Raw genomic sequence first — 20,154 nt, 5'->3', positions numbered from 1 at the left:
TGTGAATTTAAGGAAAATTATGAAACACAAATAATAACACAATTTTATCTTTTTTTCTTGGTCAATGTTTTTGGGAGGCTTGGCTTCCTTTGGCAGCCATGAATATACGCCACTATCAATAATGCCGCGTTCAGAACAACTGGGAAATCTCCGACTTCAGTGCGTTCCCGACAACTGTGAACTCTGGAAAAAATCGTTTTGAATGGCCATCAAACTCGGAATAGCAAGTCGAAAACTCCGGAATCTTTCTATAGGTCCGACGTCATGGTTTGACCTCGTTTATTTCCGAGTTGTCATGAAAGCACCATCAAAGTAGGCGGTGCAAGTAGAAGGTTCTGGAAGTTCATCGCCAGGAAGAGGAGGGGGATTCCAAGTTAAAAAAGGTCATTTCTCTCTACGGACGTCTACTTTAACAGGTAGTTAACCACAATTTAATGGTATTTTCACTCTGCAAAAAAAGTATGTTCCTAATTGGTAACAAACTACTAACTAAGCTACTACTATCACTATCAGTTAGCTAGGTCGGGGATAGCTAGCCAGCTAACATTAGCCTAGCTAGCTACCAAACCTAGGTAAATTAGCTAGCTAATTTAACGTTATCATGTTGGATACGGGTAACTAGCTAGCTACTTTGTGCTTTCTAGTGAAGAAGATGCATAACGTCTGTAAGTAAAAATTAATAGATAACACCTAACCACATTGTAGGTAGCTAGCTAGCTAGATGGGTCTCTGCTGTCCTTTTAAGCCTTTAGTAATAATCTAGCTAGCTAACATTAATGTAGCTAACGTTCGACGCTAGCTAGCGCTTCTAGAGTATTGGCAAAGACAGTAACGTTAACGTTACAGCATGAAGATTGGAAGAATTAGTCTTCTGTACAGGGATGTTTTTCTTAAGCACCGCGACGCTCGGTCTGAACATTAACACGCGTTGCTTGAGATGGAAGCATGCTTGCTATGGAAGCATAAGGACTTACTAATTGTAAAAAAAAAAAGGTTAAATTGATACACACCTTTTTATAGGGTTAAGATTCCCACACGGCCATATATTCATGTTACAGCGCTTGTTTACAGACAGAAGCCAGTGGACTACCTGTGCTAATTAGCTATCTGCGTCTCTGAACACATTTACATTTACATTTTAGTCATTTAGCAGACGCTCTTATCCAGAGCGACTTACAGGAGCAATTAGGGTTAAGTGCCTTGCTCAAGGGCACATTTACGTCATTTAGCAGACGCTCTTATCCAGAGCGACTCACCAATTGGTGCGTTCACCCTATAGCCAGTGGGGATAACCACTTTACAATTTTTTTTTGGGGGGGTAGAAGGATTACTTTATCCTATCCCAGGTATTCCTTAAAGAGGTGGGGTTTCAAATGTCTCCGGAAGGTGGTGAGTGACTCCGCTGTCCTGGCGTCGTGAGGGAGCTTGTTCCACCATTGGGGTGCCAGAGCAGCGAACAGTTTTGACTGGGCTGAGCGGGAACTATGCTTCCGCAGAGGAAGGGAGCCAGCAGGCCAGAGGTGGATGAACGCAATGCCCTCGCTTTGGGTGTAGGGACTGATCAGAGCCCGGAGGTACAGTTCCCCTCACTGCTCCATAGGCAAGCACCATGGTCTTGTAGCGGATGCGAGCTTCAACTGGAAGCCAGTGGAGTGTGCGGAGGAGGGGGGTGACGTGAGAGAACTTGGGAAGGTTGAACACCAGACGGGCTGCGGCATTCTGGATGAGTTGTAGGGGTTTAATGGCACAGGCAGGGAGGCCAGCCAACAGCGAGTTGCAGTAGTCCAGACGGGAGATGACAAGTGCCTGGATTAGGACCTGTGCCGCTTCCTGTGTAAGGCAGGGTCGTACTCTCCGAATGTTGTAGAGCATGAACCTGCAGGAGCGGGTCACCGCCTTGATGTTGGCGGAGAACGACAGGGTGTTGTCCAGGGTCACGCCTAGGCTCTTCGCACTCTGGGAGGAGGACACAGCGGAGTTGTCAACCGTGATGGCTAGATCATGGAACGGGCAGTCCTTCCCCGGGAGGAAGAGCAGCTCCGTCTTGCCAGGGTTCAGCTTGAGGTGGTGATCCGTCATCCATACTGATAGTCTGCCAGACATGCAGAGATGCGATTCGCCACCTGGTTATCAGAAGGGGGAAAGGAGAAGATTAGTTGTGTATCGTCAGCGTAGCAATGATAGGAGAGGCCATGTGAGGATATGACAGAGCCAAGTGACTTGGTGTATAGGGAGAAAAGGAGAGGGCCTAGAACTGAGCCCTGGGGGACACCAGTGGTGAGAGCACGTGGTGCGGAGACAGCTTCTCGCCACGCCACTTGGTAGGAGCGACCGGTCAGGTAGGACGCAATCCAGGAGTGAGCCGCGCCGGAGATGCCCAGAACACCTACCTGTGTGTAAACAGAAGACAAACGCCACAAATGTGTCACTGAAAAATACTGTCCTCTGCAACTGTGTTAAAACCGTTAAAACAGGGTACAGTAATTGTGTTTAGCATTTGTGAAATTATTTTGTTGTGATATGAAAGTAAAGGGATTTATGTTTCTAGAACCGTACCGCAATTGAGAATCGATTCACATTTAGATGGCTTATTTGGTTTGTTTTGTCTTCCAGAGCCAATTCGCCATATAAACAGAGGAGTAACGTTAGGCTCCTTTAGTCCAATATTGGCCTACCATAGCTGTATGGATCTTTGCAAAACTGCTACTGTAAGTGCATAACGTTTGTAACTCTTTATTTAAAGATTATTTCTTGCTGATGAAAAAGAAGAGCCATATGTTTTGAAAGCCATATCCCGCGATGATTATTGATGTTAAAACACAGCGGTCAGGATTGTAGTTCATATGAGCCAGTCATGGGCGAAGCTGACGGCTGAAAACTGTAGGGAGAAATCAAATGTTTGTGTTAAAAATATCACATTACACATTTAGCAATGAAAATGCATTTTAAACTTCACGACAGTAATACTTTTGTTTGACAATACAATTATTTTATCGATAGGGAGTGGGGGGAAAGATACTTGTTGTGCATTGAAAAGCACACAAGTCTGCATTAATGATAAGAAAGAAAATAAAGACTGCACTTCCATTTCACACCATAGCCTGCCGAATTTGCAAGACATTTTCTTTCATTTTGGTTTTGGCACAATGAATGTGGCACGGACTTCCCGTGTATTGTTTCAGCATTGTCTCAATGAAGAGTTCGGTGTTCGACTAGCCATGTGCACTTACAAGCCTGCTAGAGTTAGTGGCAGGTGGACAAGCAATAAATACAGTTGTAGGATGACTGAAGCCTGAGCTGGAATGTGAAGTTAACGAAGCTGGTTAGCTTTCGAAAACCCTGAGTAGATCTAGCTTGCTTTGTAGGACACCCCTCTGGTCTGTTTCCAAACGTTCTCAGAAGTCTCACAATGTTGCGCTTCTGGGTTCAGAAACTCTGTGGTATTGGTTAGATCAGATGGAGCTATCCCCTCATGTTGAAATAAATGTTGCTATTCACCAAGTTTTGCTATCTGGTTTCAAATGCAAATAGAATGTAATTAGTGCTGAGCGAATAACAGATGTTTATTTTTTTGTTTTATAAACAACTAATTGACCAATTATTAGATTTTCCATTTAGTTCATTTTTTTTTCTTTTTCTGTGAGTGCAATGCGCAGTTTCTCTAGATCAGATCAAGCCCGAACTGTGCGACGTTTACAGCAGGCCAATATTCTACATAGTTTAGAGCAGAAAACGTGGTAATTAACTGCAATGAATATAATCCATTGCGCGCCACTTGTCCGGTCAGAGACAGAGACAAGAACGCGGGATAGAGAGCAATTGCTTTGTGAGGTATCTCTACCTGAAAACACATCATCTAAGATTGATAGTTGGTATTCAGCAGTCCTAAAAGTATGCCATATTTACTTTTGAAGAACTACTAAAATAGTGATTTTGTAAGACTGAATAGGCCCCCACCAAAAAAAGAGAGATAGAAAATGTGATTTTTTTAAAAGTCATCGAACCCGAATCGACCTAAAAAAGCACATCGCTCAGCACTATATGACATACAGGAAGAGAAATGGAAACTTGTGTGAACAGCATTTGTTTTCTTCTGCAGACTGTAACCAACAACCATGGTGAAGGAAACCGGCTTTTATGACATGTTGGGTGTTAAGCCCAATGCCACTCCAGATGAGTTGAAAAGGCTTATCGTAAGCTGGCCTTGAAGTACCACCCCTGACAAGAACCCCTACGGAGGGAGAGAAAGTGAGTGGAAGTATTCAGAAAACCACTTTGCATCCGGTGACAGTCACAGTTAATTTTTGCCGTACCACCTTTATCTTTGCTGAGCAGTGTATGTTATAAACCATGTATTTGTATTTATTATGGATCCCCATACCCTTCCTGGGGTCTGGCAAAAATTAAGGCAGTGTGAGACTGCTTCTATGAATAGGTTCTGATTTATGACCATTGGTTGAGTGGAGATAAGTTATGCATGCTAGTGTAGCGGAGTTAAGAATGTACAGTAAGCTCACTCCCCAGCTAGCTTGAAATGTCGCAGATGGAGCTATCCAATTGGTACCTTTTGTATAGCTCAAACGGTTTGCTAGTTATAGAGCGGGTGGTCACGTGTGTTGGCAAGGTAGAGGACCCTGGTTCAAGCCCAGTCAGAGGCAAGTTCAGGGAGGCAGCGATATATGCTAATCCAGCACACTGACGCCGGTTATGCCAGGTTAATTTAAGAGATGAATATGGAAAATACATAAATTGTTTCTACAGTTCTGTCAGACATTTTTAGTAAGTTGTTTAATATTTTTAAGTACTAGTTGAGATTTCTATTAGTAGTTTGCGCTCTGAGAATTGATCATTCAGTTTTTTTCTTCCCAGTTTAAGCAGATCTCTCAGGCATATGAGGTGCTGTCGGACTCCCAGAAGAGAGAGGTGTATGACCGGGGAGGGGAGAAAGCCATAAAAGAAGGAGGGGGCAGTGGAGGTGGCGGGGGTTTTGGATCCCCCATGGACATCTTTGACATGTTCTTTGGAGGAGGTGGCCGAATGCACCGGGAGAGGAGAGGTAAAACGTAGTACAGAGACAAATATTACATTCAACAGAAGTCAGACTTCAAATTCTGACCTTTGGTCTTCTGTGGTTCTTCTTAACTTCTCTTAAGCGAATGCTTTGACCCAATGTGCTCTCCAAACCTAGGAAAGAATGTCGTTCATCAGCTCACAGTCTCTTTGGAAGACCTCTTCAATGGAGCCACGAGGAAACTTGCTGTCCAGAAGAATGTTATTTGCGAGCGATGTGAAGGTGCTACATTACTACACATGTTACATTGTTGGTTAACCTTGGTCTTGATCAGTCCCTCATTAAAAGAGAAGGATGAAAATGACCAGTGTGGTGACCCTAAAGTCATCAGGTTGAATAGCCCTGTGTGATCATGCATGGATTGGATGTCATTCTACATTGTCTTGTAAAAGCCAACATCACATTATAAACAATTAACTGTTAGAGGGAGGTAAATGCCTCTGCTAGGATAAAACATTTCCGAGATTATCGTCGACAAGGCCCAAACTATTGTTTGGTTCCTTTTTTTGTTGCTCTGATTATAAAATGCATACATAAATGTTCTTGCTTATCTCACAGTAACATTTTACAGCGGATCGTTATGCCACAGAATCGCTATCTGTTGACTAGCATTTACCGCCCCTGTCAAACACCGCATGAGGCATTCTGTTTAAATGGTGATGTGATAATAGTTATTGCTGCAAACGACTAGGGTGATGTGAACTGACATGGCTGTGTTTTGGGGGTAGGTCGCGGGGGAAGGAAGGGCGCGGTGGAGATGTGCATGTCCTGTCGCGGCACGGGCATGCAGGTGCGCCTCCACCAGCTGGGGCCAGGCATGGTGCAGCAGGTGTCCGCCGTGTGCGGGGCTGCCAGGGCCAGGGCCAGCGCATCAGCCACAAGGACCGCTGCAAGGCCTGCGGCGGACGCAAGATTCTGCGGCAGAAGAAGATCCTGGAGGTCCACATTGACAAAGGTGAGGTGGTTGATTTAATTGTTGTCCATCAAGAGAAGTCTTTCCACAGCTCACAATTTACATAGACGTATTTATAGTTAGTATATAGAACAATAAATAAAAATGTTCTACCCTGGATTTTTATTTATTTATTTTTTGCTATGAGGTCCATCAGTTATTTGACTCCTTTGATTTGTGTGGAGGAGAAATTGTCAAGAGCATAGACTCTGCCTAAATTGTTCACTGTATGTTTGTCTAGCGACGCGGGTGGGATGGGGGGATGGGTTAAGCATGTTGACACGGGATACGCCATGGCCCTGTTGACACCGTTAGCTGACAGACCAAGCTACCTGTGGATGGGAATGCTAGCAGAGCGACTGCCAATTTACAAGGTAAAAGTGTGAACATTTTCTTCCTCCATTTTGAGGATGTAGGAGGTTTGGATGTCTGTTATGTGATACAACCTACATTTTCTTCACTTCTGGTCCTGGCTAATACACCTGATCAATGTAGTCTTGATGATTAGTTGGATCGGTATTTCTAGTGCTGGGCAGAGACAAAGGCAAGCAACACACTGCAGTCTTCTGGAACCAGGAATGAAGAGCATTGTGATATAAGATGACATAGTGAGTGACATATTCACACTATACAGGGCCAAAACATACTGCTATTTCCTTTTCACATTGTCCTTTCCAAAACGTTTACAGGATCTGTAACCTGGCCAGCCCAGTACAGCTCAGTTTGACCCTATAGTGTAGAATGGCAGTCAATTGACAAAATGCACCCTACATATCAACTTGTGTACAAAACATTAGGAACACCTTCCTAATATTGAGTTGCACCCCTTTTGCCCTCAGAACAGCCTCAATTTGTCAGGGCATGGACTCTACAAGGTGTCCAATTTGACTCCAATGCTTCCCACAGTTGTCAAGTTGGTTGGATGTCATTTGGGTGGTGGATCATTCTTGATACACACGAAAAACCCAACAGCATTGCAGTTCTTGACACTCAAACCGGTGCACCAGGCATACTCAGTTCAAAACCACTTAAATATTTTGTCTTGCCTATTCACCCTCTGAATGGCACACACACACACTCCATGTCTCAATTATCTCAAGGCTTAAAAATCCTTCTTAAACCTGTCTCATCCCCTTCATCTACGCTGATTTGAAGTGGATTTAACCAGTGACATCAATAAGGGATCATCGTTTTCACCTGGTCAGTCTGTTATGGAATTTTTTTGTCCACTCTGTGTGCATACATACAGTGCATTCGGAAAGTATTCAGACCCCTTCACTTTTTCAACATTTTGTTACATTACAGCCTTCTAAAATGTATTAAATACATTTTTTCCCTAATCAATCTACACACAATACCCCACAATGACAAAGCGAAAACATGTTTTTTAGAAATGTTTGCAAATGTATTACAAATAAAAAAACATAAACCTTATTTACATAAGTATTCAGACCCTTTGCTATGAGACTCAAAATTGAGCTCAGGTGCATCCTGTTTCCATTGATCATCCTGGAGATGTTTCTACAACTTAATTGGAGTCCACCTATGGTAAATTCAATTGATTGGACATGATTTGGAAAGGCACACACCTGTCTATATAAGGTCCCACAGTTGACAGTGCATGTCAGAGCAAAAACCAAGCCATGAGGTCCAACGAATTGTCCGTAGAGCTCAGAGACAGGATTGTGTCGAGGCGCAGATCTGGGGATGGGTACCAAAACATTTCTGCAGCATTGAAGGTCCCCAAGAACACGGTGGCCTCCATCATTCTTAAATGGAAGAAGTTTGGAACCACCAAGTCTCTTCCTAGAGCTGGCTGCCCGACCAAACTGAGCAATCGGGGGAGAAGGGCCTTGGTCAGGGAGGTGACCAAGAACCCAATGGTCATGCTGACAGTTCTTCTGTGGAGATGGGAGACCCTTCTACAAGGATAACCCTCTCTGCAGCACTCTACCAATCAGGCCTTTATGGTAAGGTGGCCAGACGGAAGCCACTCCTCAGTAAAAGGCACATTACAGCCGCTTGTAGTTTGCCGAAAGACACTTAAGCACTCTCAGACCATGACAAACAAGATTCTCTGGTCTGATGAAACCGAGATTGAACTCTTTGGCCTGAATGCCAAGGGTCACGTCTGGAGGAAACCTGGCACCATCCCTACAGTGAAGCATGGTAGTGACAGCATCATGATGTGGGGATGTTTTTTAGTGGCAGGGACTGGGAGACTAGTCAGCATTGAGGGAAAGATAAACGGAGCAAAGTACAGAGAGATCCTTGACGAAAACCTGCTCAGGACCTCAGACTGGGGTGAAGGTTCACCTTCCAACAGGATGACCCTAAGCACACAGCCAAGTCAACGCAGGAGTGGCTTCGGGACAAATTTCAATGTCCTTGAGTGGCCCAGCCAGAGCCCGGCTTTGAACCTGATCGAACATCACTGTAGAGACCTGAAAATAGCTGTTCAGCGACGCTCCCCATCCAACCTGACAGAGCTTGAGAGGATCTGCAGAGAAGAATGGGAGAAACTCCCCAAATACAGGTGTGCCAAGCTTAGAAGGCCATACCCAAGAAGACTCTTGGGTGCTTCAACAAAGTACTGAGTAAAGGGTCTGAATACTAATGTAAATGTGATGTTTCATTTTTTTCTACATATCTAAAAACCTGTTTTTGCTTTGTCATTTTGGGGAATTGTGTGTAGATTGGATGAGGGGAAACAACTATTTAATCCATTTTAGAATAAGGCTTTAACATAACAAAATGTGGAAAAGTCAAGGGGTCTGATTATTTTCAGAATGCACTGTACGTACACACACACACAGCTTAAAGGGCAGTTCTGCCACTTTTCAACCTCCTATTCATTTATCTCCAGCACCATATCAGTGTCTACATACAGGTAACCGCCTAAATAAAATGAACACTTTGTCAATGGTCCTCTGTAGCTCAGCTGGTAGAGCACGGCGCTTAACGCCAAGGTAGTGGTTCGATCCCGGACCACCCATACACAAAAAATGTATGCACGCATGACTGTAAGTCGCTTTGATAAAGCGTCTGCTAAATGGCATATTATTATATAATAATAATATGCCATTTAGCAGACGCTTTTATCCAAAGCGACTTACAGTCATGCGTGCATACATTTTTGTGTATGGGTGGTCCCGGGGATCGAACCCACTACCTTGGCGTTATAAGCGCCGTGCTCTACCAGTTGAGCTACAGAGGACCACTTAATAAAGTGTTTATTTTATTTTGGCAGTTACCTGTATATTATATTATATTAAATTAGGGAGTCAGTGTATTAAAAGCAGGTGCTTCCACAGGGTGTTGTTCCTGAGTTAGTTAAACAATTAAAACATCCCATCTTGCATGTTATTTTGCCTACCATGGCGAGAAAAGATCTGTGACTTTAAAAGACGGGTCTCAAAGGAGCCTAGGGGGTTTAATGTGTGTGTGTCAGTCACTAGATCTCAATCCAATTAAACACTTATGGGAGATTCTGTAGCCGTGCCTGAGACGGCGTTTGTCACCACCATCAACAAAACACCAAATTATGGAATTTTTTATGGAAGAATGGTCTGGAACTCTATCCCTCCAATAGAGTTCCAGACACTTGTAGAATCTATGCCAACGTGCATTGAAGCTGTTCTGGCGGCTCGGTGGCCCAACGTCCTATTAAGACACTTTTTATGTTGCCATTTTATTTTGGTAGTCACCTGTATGTGGAAACGGTGCATTTCTATGATCTGTAGTTAAAAAGATAAAAGTCCCAAAAATGCTTCTGTGACATTGCAGGGTGGGATTAAAAGTAATACAAATGTTGATTTTCAAAACCTGCAACAAGTTTCTAGCCAGGAGAATGTTATTTTCTTGCTCCCCTACGAATCTGTTTGAAAATCAATTTTAACCTTTGTCATGTGGTATAACTTTTAAACTACCGTAATTTTTCGGACTATAAGCCGCGCCTTTTTTCAAATTTTTCGACCCTGCGGCTTATATAACGGTGCGGCTAATCTATGGATTTTTACAGCTAACGGCCACTAGAAGACCTCCTAAATCTATGGATTTTACAGGTTACAGTCCACCAACTTTAACTCTATGGGCTCTATGACCGGTCCGCGCCCCCCACCTTTAAGCGGCGGGCTCCAGCAGGAAAAGCTGGAGGCCGGAAAAGAGTGAGACAGGTAGCGCGCAAAAGTAAAAGTGGAACCGAGAGTGGTACGAGAGATAGAACGACAGCGAGACAGTTTGTGCAAAGGAAGTTTTCATGCACAAACCCTCATTATGGAAAACAAACGTAGAAATGCATGTGATGCAGCTTTTAAGTTAAAGGCAGTCAATCTGGCTGTCAAAACATCCACGATCATTAACGGGTTCCGAAAGGCTGGACTGCTGCGTGATGAAGAGGAGGACGCCGCCACAGCTGAGGCCCTTCAGAGGCTGTTCGATTCCGACAGTGACGAAGAGGAGTTTGTTGGTTTTGAGAGCGACAACGAAGGAGAGAGGAGAGTGGCTGACGAAGCCACCCTGAGCCTGTTCGTTTCCGACACTGAAGATGAGGACTTTGGTGGTTTTAGTACGCAGGAAGAAGACGGAGATGAGGATTAATGACTTGACTTTTCTGGTTACAGCCGTGTACTGCACCTTAGCCTAAAAGATGAAGACGAGGATTAATAACTTTTCTGGTAGGCTGATTACCGTATATTTTAAGCAGATATTGCCTCGTCAAGCGCTGTAAGCTTTGTTTTTTGTTATGGTACTACTGTAGGCTATAATGTAGATAAATATTCAAAGATGCGCACACTTTTTCAAGGTTTTTCAAAAATAACTAAAGTTAAGTGGTTAAATGATTGTGACGCTATTAACTAATTTTGCTGGGGAACCCCTAGCACTCCCTCAAGGACCACTGGTTGAAAACCACTGCTGTAGATCACTGCCGTATGTGCGCTGGGAGCGCACCGTTTAAGTTTGAAAGTTGAAAAGTTTGTGTGTCTGAAACGCTATGTGATACAGTACAGTTTACACAGCACAGTATATGTTCTGTAGCTACTATTGCACTAAATGGTAACACTTGAATACGTTATGCAAATATGCAACTTGTTTGTTGAAATGTTAATAAATGGGAGCTTCCTCAAGCAGCCATCTCTTTCCCGACAATCCCCTCTGTGCACGAACCCTTACATATGGTAATTAAACATTAAAACACATGCGGCTTATAGTCCAGTGCGGCTTATATATGTACACATCATTCAATATCATTCAATTTAGCTGCTGCGGCTTATACTCCGGTGCGCCTTATAGTGCGGAAAATACAGTATTTTATTTTCTCTACAAAATGTAGAAATGTGCCGTTTTCACATGTAGACACTGGTATTGTGCTGGAGATTATCAAAATGAGGTCAAAAGGGTTGGAATTGCCCTTCTTTAAGAAAGCTCACTCAGCTATTTCACTTGGTGTATCCTTGAGTTGTGCTACTAAAGCCTTTGTGAATTTATCCAATGGACAGCCATAGTGAAATCCCTATACTGAAGCAAACTGTAGTGTGTGTGTACTGTGATTCCTGTTGTGGTTGGTTGTTCCCCTATTCTTTGGCTCTATGGCGCTGGTTATCCAAGGCAACAGTCAGGGAAAGTTGGTTTGGTCCAACTCACAGGGCTTTTTCGCATATGAATTTGGTACCCTGGAACGTTTTTTGAGAATTCCATAAAACAAGAATGGAAATGAACAGATTCCGGATATAATTTCTGTAACAAAGTTTCATGCGACTAACACTACTGCATTACAATATCTCTGGTCCTGGACCAAGGACCAGGATTATTTTGCGCCAGGATTAGTTAGCACTTCCACATCTGCTTTATAGCATGGATCAGGTTACCAAACGCTCCAGGATCCAAATCATCTACGGATATGTGGAAGTGCCCTAAATGTTCCCCAAGGCATGGTTGCGTGTGAATGGCGTTGCCAGATAATTCTGATCTGTCTTAATGCAGTTAAATACGGGCCAGTTGAGTTAAATCAATCCTAAATTATTGTTGCAGGTATGAAGGATGGGCAGAAGCTAGTTTTCCACGGGGAGGGAGATCAGGAGCCAGGACTAGAGCCTGGTGACATCATCATTGTCCTGGATCAGAGAGTCCATCCCGTCTTCACCAGGTAAAAGATTAAACCTCATGCCAGTCCTTATTCACTACCGGCCTCTACCCTATGTCTATATCACATTGTCTGATTGGACCAACAAATGGTTTGTGCACAAATTTGGCAGTTCCATTGTTCCAAACGAGACCTTTTTTATATTCTTCAGTATTGTATTGGTCTGTATTCTGTACTAGCCTATAGACCCCTTTCTGTGTTTGCAAACATTGCCACATGAGGGCGATGCGTGGAGGTTGGTGGCAGAACAAGGGGGAGTTCTTATAGAACGGCAGCAAAAAATAAATCTTTGCAGCTGTTCAAGCAAGAATCAAAACATAATTGTAAGCGTATGAGAACCTAAAACAGTTATTTTGTTTAGCCTAGATTTAAGTTATTACTTCTATGTTGAAAAAGGCACAGATGGCGATTGCTTTCTTACTGCCGCTAAGAGTCGCACGCATCTGTGTGTGACGTCAGTGTGTCATGTACTGGAAAAAGGTCTATATATCTAGCAAAACAAAAATTTGGCCATTCAAGAACTTAATTTAAATTCATTTTCTTCAACAACAAAAAATCGCCATTGAGAGCCAATCACTTCTCAGTTCTTGATTTTCACTTCTTGGCTTGAAATGCAATCAATCGCAGCCTTGTTGGCTTTGATTGGTATTGACTGTGCTCTATTCTACAGACAAGGGGAAAATCTGACCATGACTATGGAGCTGCAGCTGGTGGAGGCCCTGTGTGGTTTCCAGAAGCCTGTTCAAACTCTGGACAACCGAAGCCTCCTCATCACCTGCCACCCAGGTACACTTCCTAGATTATTTCATTTAACAGAAACCTTTTACAACAACACTGGGCAATTTGTAAATTTTTTTATGCATTTTATTTTTTGTTGATCGTAGTGTTGCACGGTATACCGGTACCATTGTAATATAACGGTACCAAAACATCCTGATACTTATACCAACATTTCAGAATCCTGTAGGACCGTTTCATATGATGCTACCCAATTTGTCAGCCCTACCAATCTAAAGAACCTGCTGGCGCCTGTTTTATAAAATCAGTAAAAAAAATTAAGCAACAGCAACTAGTCTCTTGTATGCGCTAGTCCAATAATGTCCACTTCACTTTCAAGCGCATCTCACGTGTGGCAGCTGTGATCAACCAGCCATTACCTGCTTCTCTCTGTCCACTCTTCCTGCACATCTATTCCTCCATCAGTTTTAAAAATAGAATTTAGCGGTAATGGCGAGCGGGGACGCAGACCCTGATGAATCTTCTGTTACATTTGATACATTGGAGCAGAGCGAGCAAAGTTCATACATTGGAGCATTTTATTGCCTGGTATAACCAAGAGCACAGGTCAGTCTAAGTAGACTTTGCAATTGCAAGTTTGCGGTCAAGCAGCCTCTGAGTGACAGAGGAAATGCACCGCTTCATGACAGGCATTTTTGGAGCATTACAGCAAAGAAAACGGTGTGTCTCTACCTCAAATGGTTAAAAAGGAAATGACCCGGAGCTACGTTTTTTTATTTTTTCTTCCTGTGTCAATTTGCGCGCATTTGGAATAATTTCACAACCATGTTGCGGGCCGTTTTAAACTAATCCCGGGACGTTACTTATTGGTTTGATACAAACAACGTTCAGTCATGTTACCTAGCTAGCTAACAACCTGCTCATGTTGACAGTAGGTCTAGGCAAATTTGCTTGGCGCAGGAAGAAAGGAAAAGGCTCTGCTAATCATGATGCTAATCACGTGCTTCAAAGGTAGGATTCATAATGTAAGCCTAAACTATATAAAACAATATTTCTGGTGCTCATTAACCTCAAATGTAAGTAAATGTAATCTACGTAATCCCCAAAAGTAAGTGTTTATCATGAGAGGGCCATAAACAATAACTAGTAATGCTGCATACTCCAAAAAAGGTTAATCTCACCTTTCTGGTAAAAAAATAGCTATAAATTGCTGAGGTGTAGTGACTTGAGGACACAAGCTCAAGTACAAATGATAAGTATGAAAATATGAAATATTTAAAATATTTACAAAAATAAAAATAAATTTGGTTCCTATTCGACAAAACTATATGAATAATGCTTGAAATTATATTCTTTCTAAATATAGTATAATCAATTTATAAAATGACCAACTATAAGATTTCTCCTTCCTTATAACTGTCAAATACATATTTGTATATTTAGTGTTAGAAAATGTGCATATTTTCTAAAGATCAAAATGTCTGCCCCCATCGCTGTGAACGTCTCCGAGCTCTAGCTTCCTGTGTCCGAAAGAACGCTCAATGCAAGCCATTTCGATCTATGGTGTCCACAGATGGATTTAAACGAAAATATTGGTCGGTACCGGAACCACGCAGGTCCCCTAAACAGGAGACTTGGTGCCTAATGTTTTTAAAGTTGGAAGCAGTGTGCATATGTGTTTGGGAGAGCGAGCGGGAGGGAGGGAGAGGTTTCATGCAGTGTTTTCCCCTTACTGCCACAATGACATGCAGATCATTATGCATGTACAGTATATTCCTTCCTTCCATTGCTCCAGCCAAATTAGAGGTAGGCCTTTGCAAATATGAGCAAATAAGTCTACGCAATATTCTATTATACAGTGTGAAGTTAATTCAATATGTGTTGTATTAAGTATAATTGTGAATATCAATGACAGGGTTTTTGGGTAGCACATGCGCATAATGTTTAGAAAACGGGAACAAGTGTCTGGGGGGCGAACAGGACGCTAGGCCACTAGATTTTCTTTACCGAGTAGTATCGCGATACCATGAGATCGTGATACTTGGCTTAGTAAAATGTTGGTATCGTGACAGCGCTGGTTGATCGTGTTTTACAATTACATTTTTTACCTTGGCAGGGGAATTGATCAAACCTGGCGACAAGAAGTGTGTCCTGAATGAGGGGATGCCCATGCACCGCCGGCCGTTTGAAAAGGGACACCTCATTATCCTCTTTTCGGTATGTTCTGTAAAAAACACACACACCATTCAATGTGTTCCACCATTCAGGACGTGATACTGTAGATGTACTGTAGATGTTGAACTATATTTGTATTTATTCTGAACAAAAATATAAACATAACATATAAAGTGTTGGTCCCATGTTTCATGAGCTGAAATAAAAGTTCCCAGAAATGTTCCATACGCACAAAAAGCTAATTTCTCTCAAATTTTGTGCACAAATCTGTTTACATTCCTGTTAGTGGGCATTTCCCATGATAATCCATCCACCTGACAGGTGTGGCATATCAAGAAGCATGATCATTACACAGGTGTACCTTGTGCTGGGGACAATATATAAGGCCGCTCTAAAATATGCAGTTTTGTCACACAATGCCACATTTGTCTCAAGTTTTGAGGGAGTGTGCAATTGGCATGGTGACTGCAGGAATGTCCACCATAGCTGTTGCCAAATAATTTAATGTTCATTTCTCTACCATAAGCCACCTCCAACATCGTTTTAGAGAATGGGGCAGTACTTCCAACTGGCCTCAATCGCAGACCAGGTGTAACCACGCCAGCCCATGACTTCCACATCTGGCTTCTTCACATGTGGGATTGTCTGAGACGAGCCACCCGGACAGCTGATGAAACTGTGCACAACCGAAGAATTTCTGCACAAACTGTCAGAAACCATCTCAGGGAAGCTCATCTGCGTGCTCGTCGTCCTCACCAGGGTTTTGACCTGACTGCAGTTCGACGTCGTAACCGACTTAAGTGGGCAAATGCTCACCTTCGATCACCACTGGCACGCTGGAGAAGTGTGCTTTTCACAGATGAATCCCGGTTTCAACTGTACCGGGCAGATGGCAGACAGCGTGTGTGGGCGTGCGGTTTGCTGATGTCAACGTTGTGAACATAGTGCCCCATGGTGGCGGTAGGGTTATGGAATGGAAGATCCTGAGGCTCATTGTCATGCCATTCATCTGCTGCCATCACCTCATGTTTCAGCATGATAATGCACGGCCCCATGTCGCAAGGATCTGTACACAATTCCTGTAAGCTGAAAATGTCCCAGTTCTTCCATGGCCTGCATACTCACCAGACATGTCACCCATTGAGCATGTTTGGATGCTCTGAATCGACGTGTACGACAGCATGTTCCAGTTCTTGCCAATATCCAGCAACTTCGCACAGCCATTGAAGAGTGGGACTACATTCCACAAGCCACAATCAACAGCCTGATCAACTCTATGCGAAGGAGATGTGTCGTGCGACATGAAGCAAGTGGTGACACCAGATACTGACTGGTTTTCTGATCCACGGCCCTACTTTTTTTTTTTTTTTTAGGTATCCGTGACAGTCATGTAAAATCCATATTTATTTTAATTGACTGATTTCCTTATGAACTGTAATTCAGTAAGATCGTTTAAATTGTTGCTTGTTGCGTTAATATTTTTGTGCGGCGTATTCATTGGGTTTTTATCTTATTGAAATTGTGTCCTAATTCAGCCGTGACCCCCACAGGATGGCGCACAATTGGCCCAGCGCGGTCCGGGGTAGGGGAGGGTTTGGCTGGTGGGGCTTTCTTTCCTTGGCTCACCGTGCTCTAGCAACTCCTTGTGACAGGGCCGGGCGCCTGCAAGCTGACTTCGGTCAGTCTTCAGTCGAACAGTGTTTCCTCCGACACATTGGTGTGGCTGACAATCGGGTCAAGCGAGCAGTGTGATAAGTAGGCGGCCAGGCGGGACATATTTCAGAGGATGCTTGACTCGACATTCGCCTCTCCCAAGCCCGTTGCAGAGATGAGCCAAGGGACCTAATTCAGGAAGAAAACAGAAAAATAAAAAAAAAGCTTATGGCCATACCACCCTGAACACGCCTGTTCAGGGTCGGGCCTGGTTAGTAATAATAATAATAATAATATGCCATTTAGCAGACGCTTTTATCCAAAGCGACTTACAGTCATGCGTGCATACATTTTTTTTTGTGTATGGGTGGTCCCGGGGATCGAACCCACTACCTTAGCGTTACAAGCGCCGTGCTCTACCAGCTGAGCTACAGAGGACTGGGATAGGAGACCGCCTGGGAATACCAGGTGCCGTAAGCTTAAAAATATATAAGAAAAGTAAATAGTGTCCTAAGTCATTCCCTCAGTTTAAATGTTGTATTAAATTGATTGACTAACTACTGCTGCAGACAGTATTTATGTTTTATTAAACCACTGGAAAACTACTGGAGACTTACAAAGTCAACCATACCAAATACCAACCATATGACCAGTGGCCATTTTGTAGTAGCACGTTTATTGTGATTATGTAATTGACACAAGTCTGCACTTTGTAGCCTGTGTAACTCGTAATGTGTTTGCTTTATTACTGTTTCAGTTGGTTCTTAATTTCATATGACATTTAAAGAAAAATGTAGGGTGTAGAAATAAGTGCTTTTTCGTTTTGTTTTTGCGAAAGGTGGTATTCCCAGAGGCCAACTTCCTCCCCAAGCACAAGCTGAAGGAGCTAGAGCACTACCTTCCTGCCAAGAGGGAGGTGGAGCAGCCCGAGAGCATGGACGACGACCTCTACATCTACGCCGACCTGGAGGACTGTGACCCGGCCAGAGTAAGACGCAGCCAATACCACTACATGGAGGAGGATGACTACCCGTCTGCTGGCGGGGTCCAGTGCCAGACTTCATAAGACCCCCTCAGCTCACTCCAACCTCTAACCCCAAAACCCCAGCCTCCAGCCCCCTCTGGAAACGTGCACAAACCGCATCTTAAATGTTTCATTCTCTTAACTTACAATGCTAACTGGGGTGCCGACGTGGTCCTTTGGGCCGGATACCTGGATCTACGTCCCGAGGCAACTCGGCTGTCTTTTAGTTGGATCATGTGCCTGAGTGGATGAAATGGATTTCTGGTTAAATTCTTTAGATGACCGGAAATGAAGATTCTGAGATTTTGGAAGCGCTATGGATGCTGTCACTGTGACATTATTTTATATAAAGTTTGATTTTATGGTCTTTGATTTGTATATTAGCAGGTTTTGAGCACCCTCTGTTTTTACTTTGATGTCACGGTGAGTACCGTTGGTGATTTTTGTGGTGTCCGAAGGTCACGAGAAAGAAGATAGTTTGAAGCTATAATTCATGTTGCCTAATTGAATCCTTGCAGCGAAGAACCATATAAGGCCAATGTGCATATTGTTCCATTTTTGTATACCCCATCAGCATAGTTGAAAGATAGTTGCCAATTATTACACTAACATATTTGTTTAATTCATTTTTAATAATGATGTAATGATGCATGTTTATCTAGATTTCATAAAATGCACATTGGCCTTTTGTGGTTCTTCATCTGTAGGATTCAATTGAAGACTATCTGCTGTGGTATGGTATACTTGGCTATGTTCAACTGATGATGGAAAAAATAAGTTATTTACCCCATTTTTACTATCAAGAGTTGTCTAATCTGTTTAATTCCTCCACTCTTCATGGGAATTAGTCAAACTGTAAGTCAACTTTCAATAGACCTCTCAATAAGTTCTGCTACTGGTATCTATGTGCTGTGACTGTCACAATTATTTTTAAAGTGTCTTGGGTTTAAGTATTCAACTCATGAAGTCTCATACCTTTTACCTCAGTGAATGGTGTGCTTGTTGTGAAGCCTTGGGGCCAGATTCAATCCGATCGCGTTTTGTCCACAATGCACAATATTCAAAGGCAATGTTCCTGCGTTCGCAAAGACCAAATTCACAGTAAACGCTGCATACAGTGCATTTGGAAAGTATTCAGACCCCTTGACTTTTTCCACATTTTGTTATGTTACAACCTTATTCTAAAAACAATTCTTTTTCTCATCAATCTACACACACTACCCCATAATGACAAAGCAAAAACAGATTTTAGACATTTTTACAAATACTTTGTTGAAGAACCTTTTGGCAGCGATTACAGCCTTGAGTCTTCTTGGGTATGACGCTACAAGCTTGGCACACCTGTATTTGGGGAGTTTCTCCCATTCTTCTCTGCAGATCCTCTCAAGCTCTTGTCAGGTTGGATGGGGAGACAGCTATTTTCAGGTCTCTCCAGAGAAGTTCGATCGGGTTCAAGTCTGGGCTCTGGCTGGGCCACTCAAGGACATTCAGAGACTTGTCCCGAAGCCGCTCCTGCGTTGTCGTGGCTGTGCTTAGGGTCGTCCTGTTGGAAGGTGAACCTTTGCCCCAGTCTGAGATCCTGACCGCTCTGGAGCAGGTTTTCATCAAGGATCTCTGTACTTTGATCCGTTAATCTTTCCCTTGATCCTGACTAGTCTCCTGGTCCCTTCTGCTGGAAAACATCCCCACAATATGATCCTGTCAGCACCATGCTTTTCAGTAGGGATGGTGACAGGTGTCCTCCAGATGTGACGCTTGGCATTCAGGCCAAAGAGTTCGATCTTGGTTATATCAGACCAGAGAATCTTGTTTCTCATGGTCAGAGTCCTTAAGGTGTCTTTTGGCAAACTCCAAGCGGGCTTTCATGTGCCTTGTGAGTAGCTTCTGTCTGGCCACTACCATAAAGGCCTGATTTGGTGGAGTGCTGCAGAGATTGTTGTCCTTCTGGAAGGTTCTCCCATCTCCACCCACAGAGGAACTCTGGAGCTCTGTCAGAGTGACCATCGGGTTCTTGGTCACCTCCCTGACCAAGGCACTTCTCCCCCGATTTGCTCAGTTTGGCTGGGAGGCCAGCTCTAGGAAGAGTCTTGGTGGTTCCAAACTATTTCCATTTAAGAATGAAGAGGCCACTGTGTTCTTAGGAACATTCAATGCTGCAGATTTTTTTTTGGGTACCCTTCCCCAGATCTGTGCCTCGACACAATTCTGTCTCGGAGCTCTACGGACAATTCGTTTGACCTCATGGCTTGGTTTTTGCTCTGACATGCACTGTCAACTGTGGGACCTTTATATAGATAGGTGTGTGCCTTTTCCAAATCATGACCAATCAATTGAATTTGCCACAGGTGGACTCCAATCAAGTTGTAGAAACATCTCAAGGATGATCAATGGAAACAGGA

The 20,154-nt window shown here is 43.3% G+C and overlaps 1 protein-coding gene across 1 annotated transcript; it reads left to right on the top strand.

Annotated features, from left to right (window-relative positions):
- Positions 1–292: 292 nt before the first annotated feature.
- Positions 293–18,636, top strand: LOC121575688 (dnaJ homolog subfamily A member 1). Its single transcript, XM_041888960.2, is given in 12 exon segments — positions 293–416; positions 4,100–4,179; positions 4,182–4,219; positions 4,222–4,248; positions 4,870–5,056; positions 5,189–5,293; positions 5,800–5,913; positions 5,916–6,026; positions 12,054–12,168; positions 12,836–12,951; positions 15,020–15,120; positions 17,570–18,636. Coding segments are annotated over 11 exon segments (1,206 nt in total). The 5' UTR covers positions 293–416; positions 4,100–4,115; the 3' UTR covers positions 17,798–18,636.
- Positions 18,637–20,154: the final 1,518 nt, after the last annotated feature.

The sequence above is a fragment of the Coregonus clupeaformis genome, unplaced genomic scaffold, assembly GCF_020615455.1.
Source record: "Coregonus clupeaformis isolate EN_2021a unplaced genomic scaffold, ASM2061545v1 scaf0198, whole genome shotgun sequence".
Lineage (NCBI taxonomy): Eukaryota > Metazoa > Chordata > Actinopteri > Salmoniformes > Salmonidae > Coregonus > Coregonus clupeaformis.
This window is presented reverse-complemented; position numbering and strand designations above follow the sequence as displayed.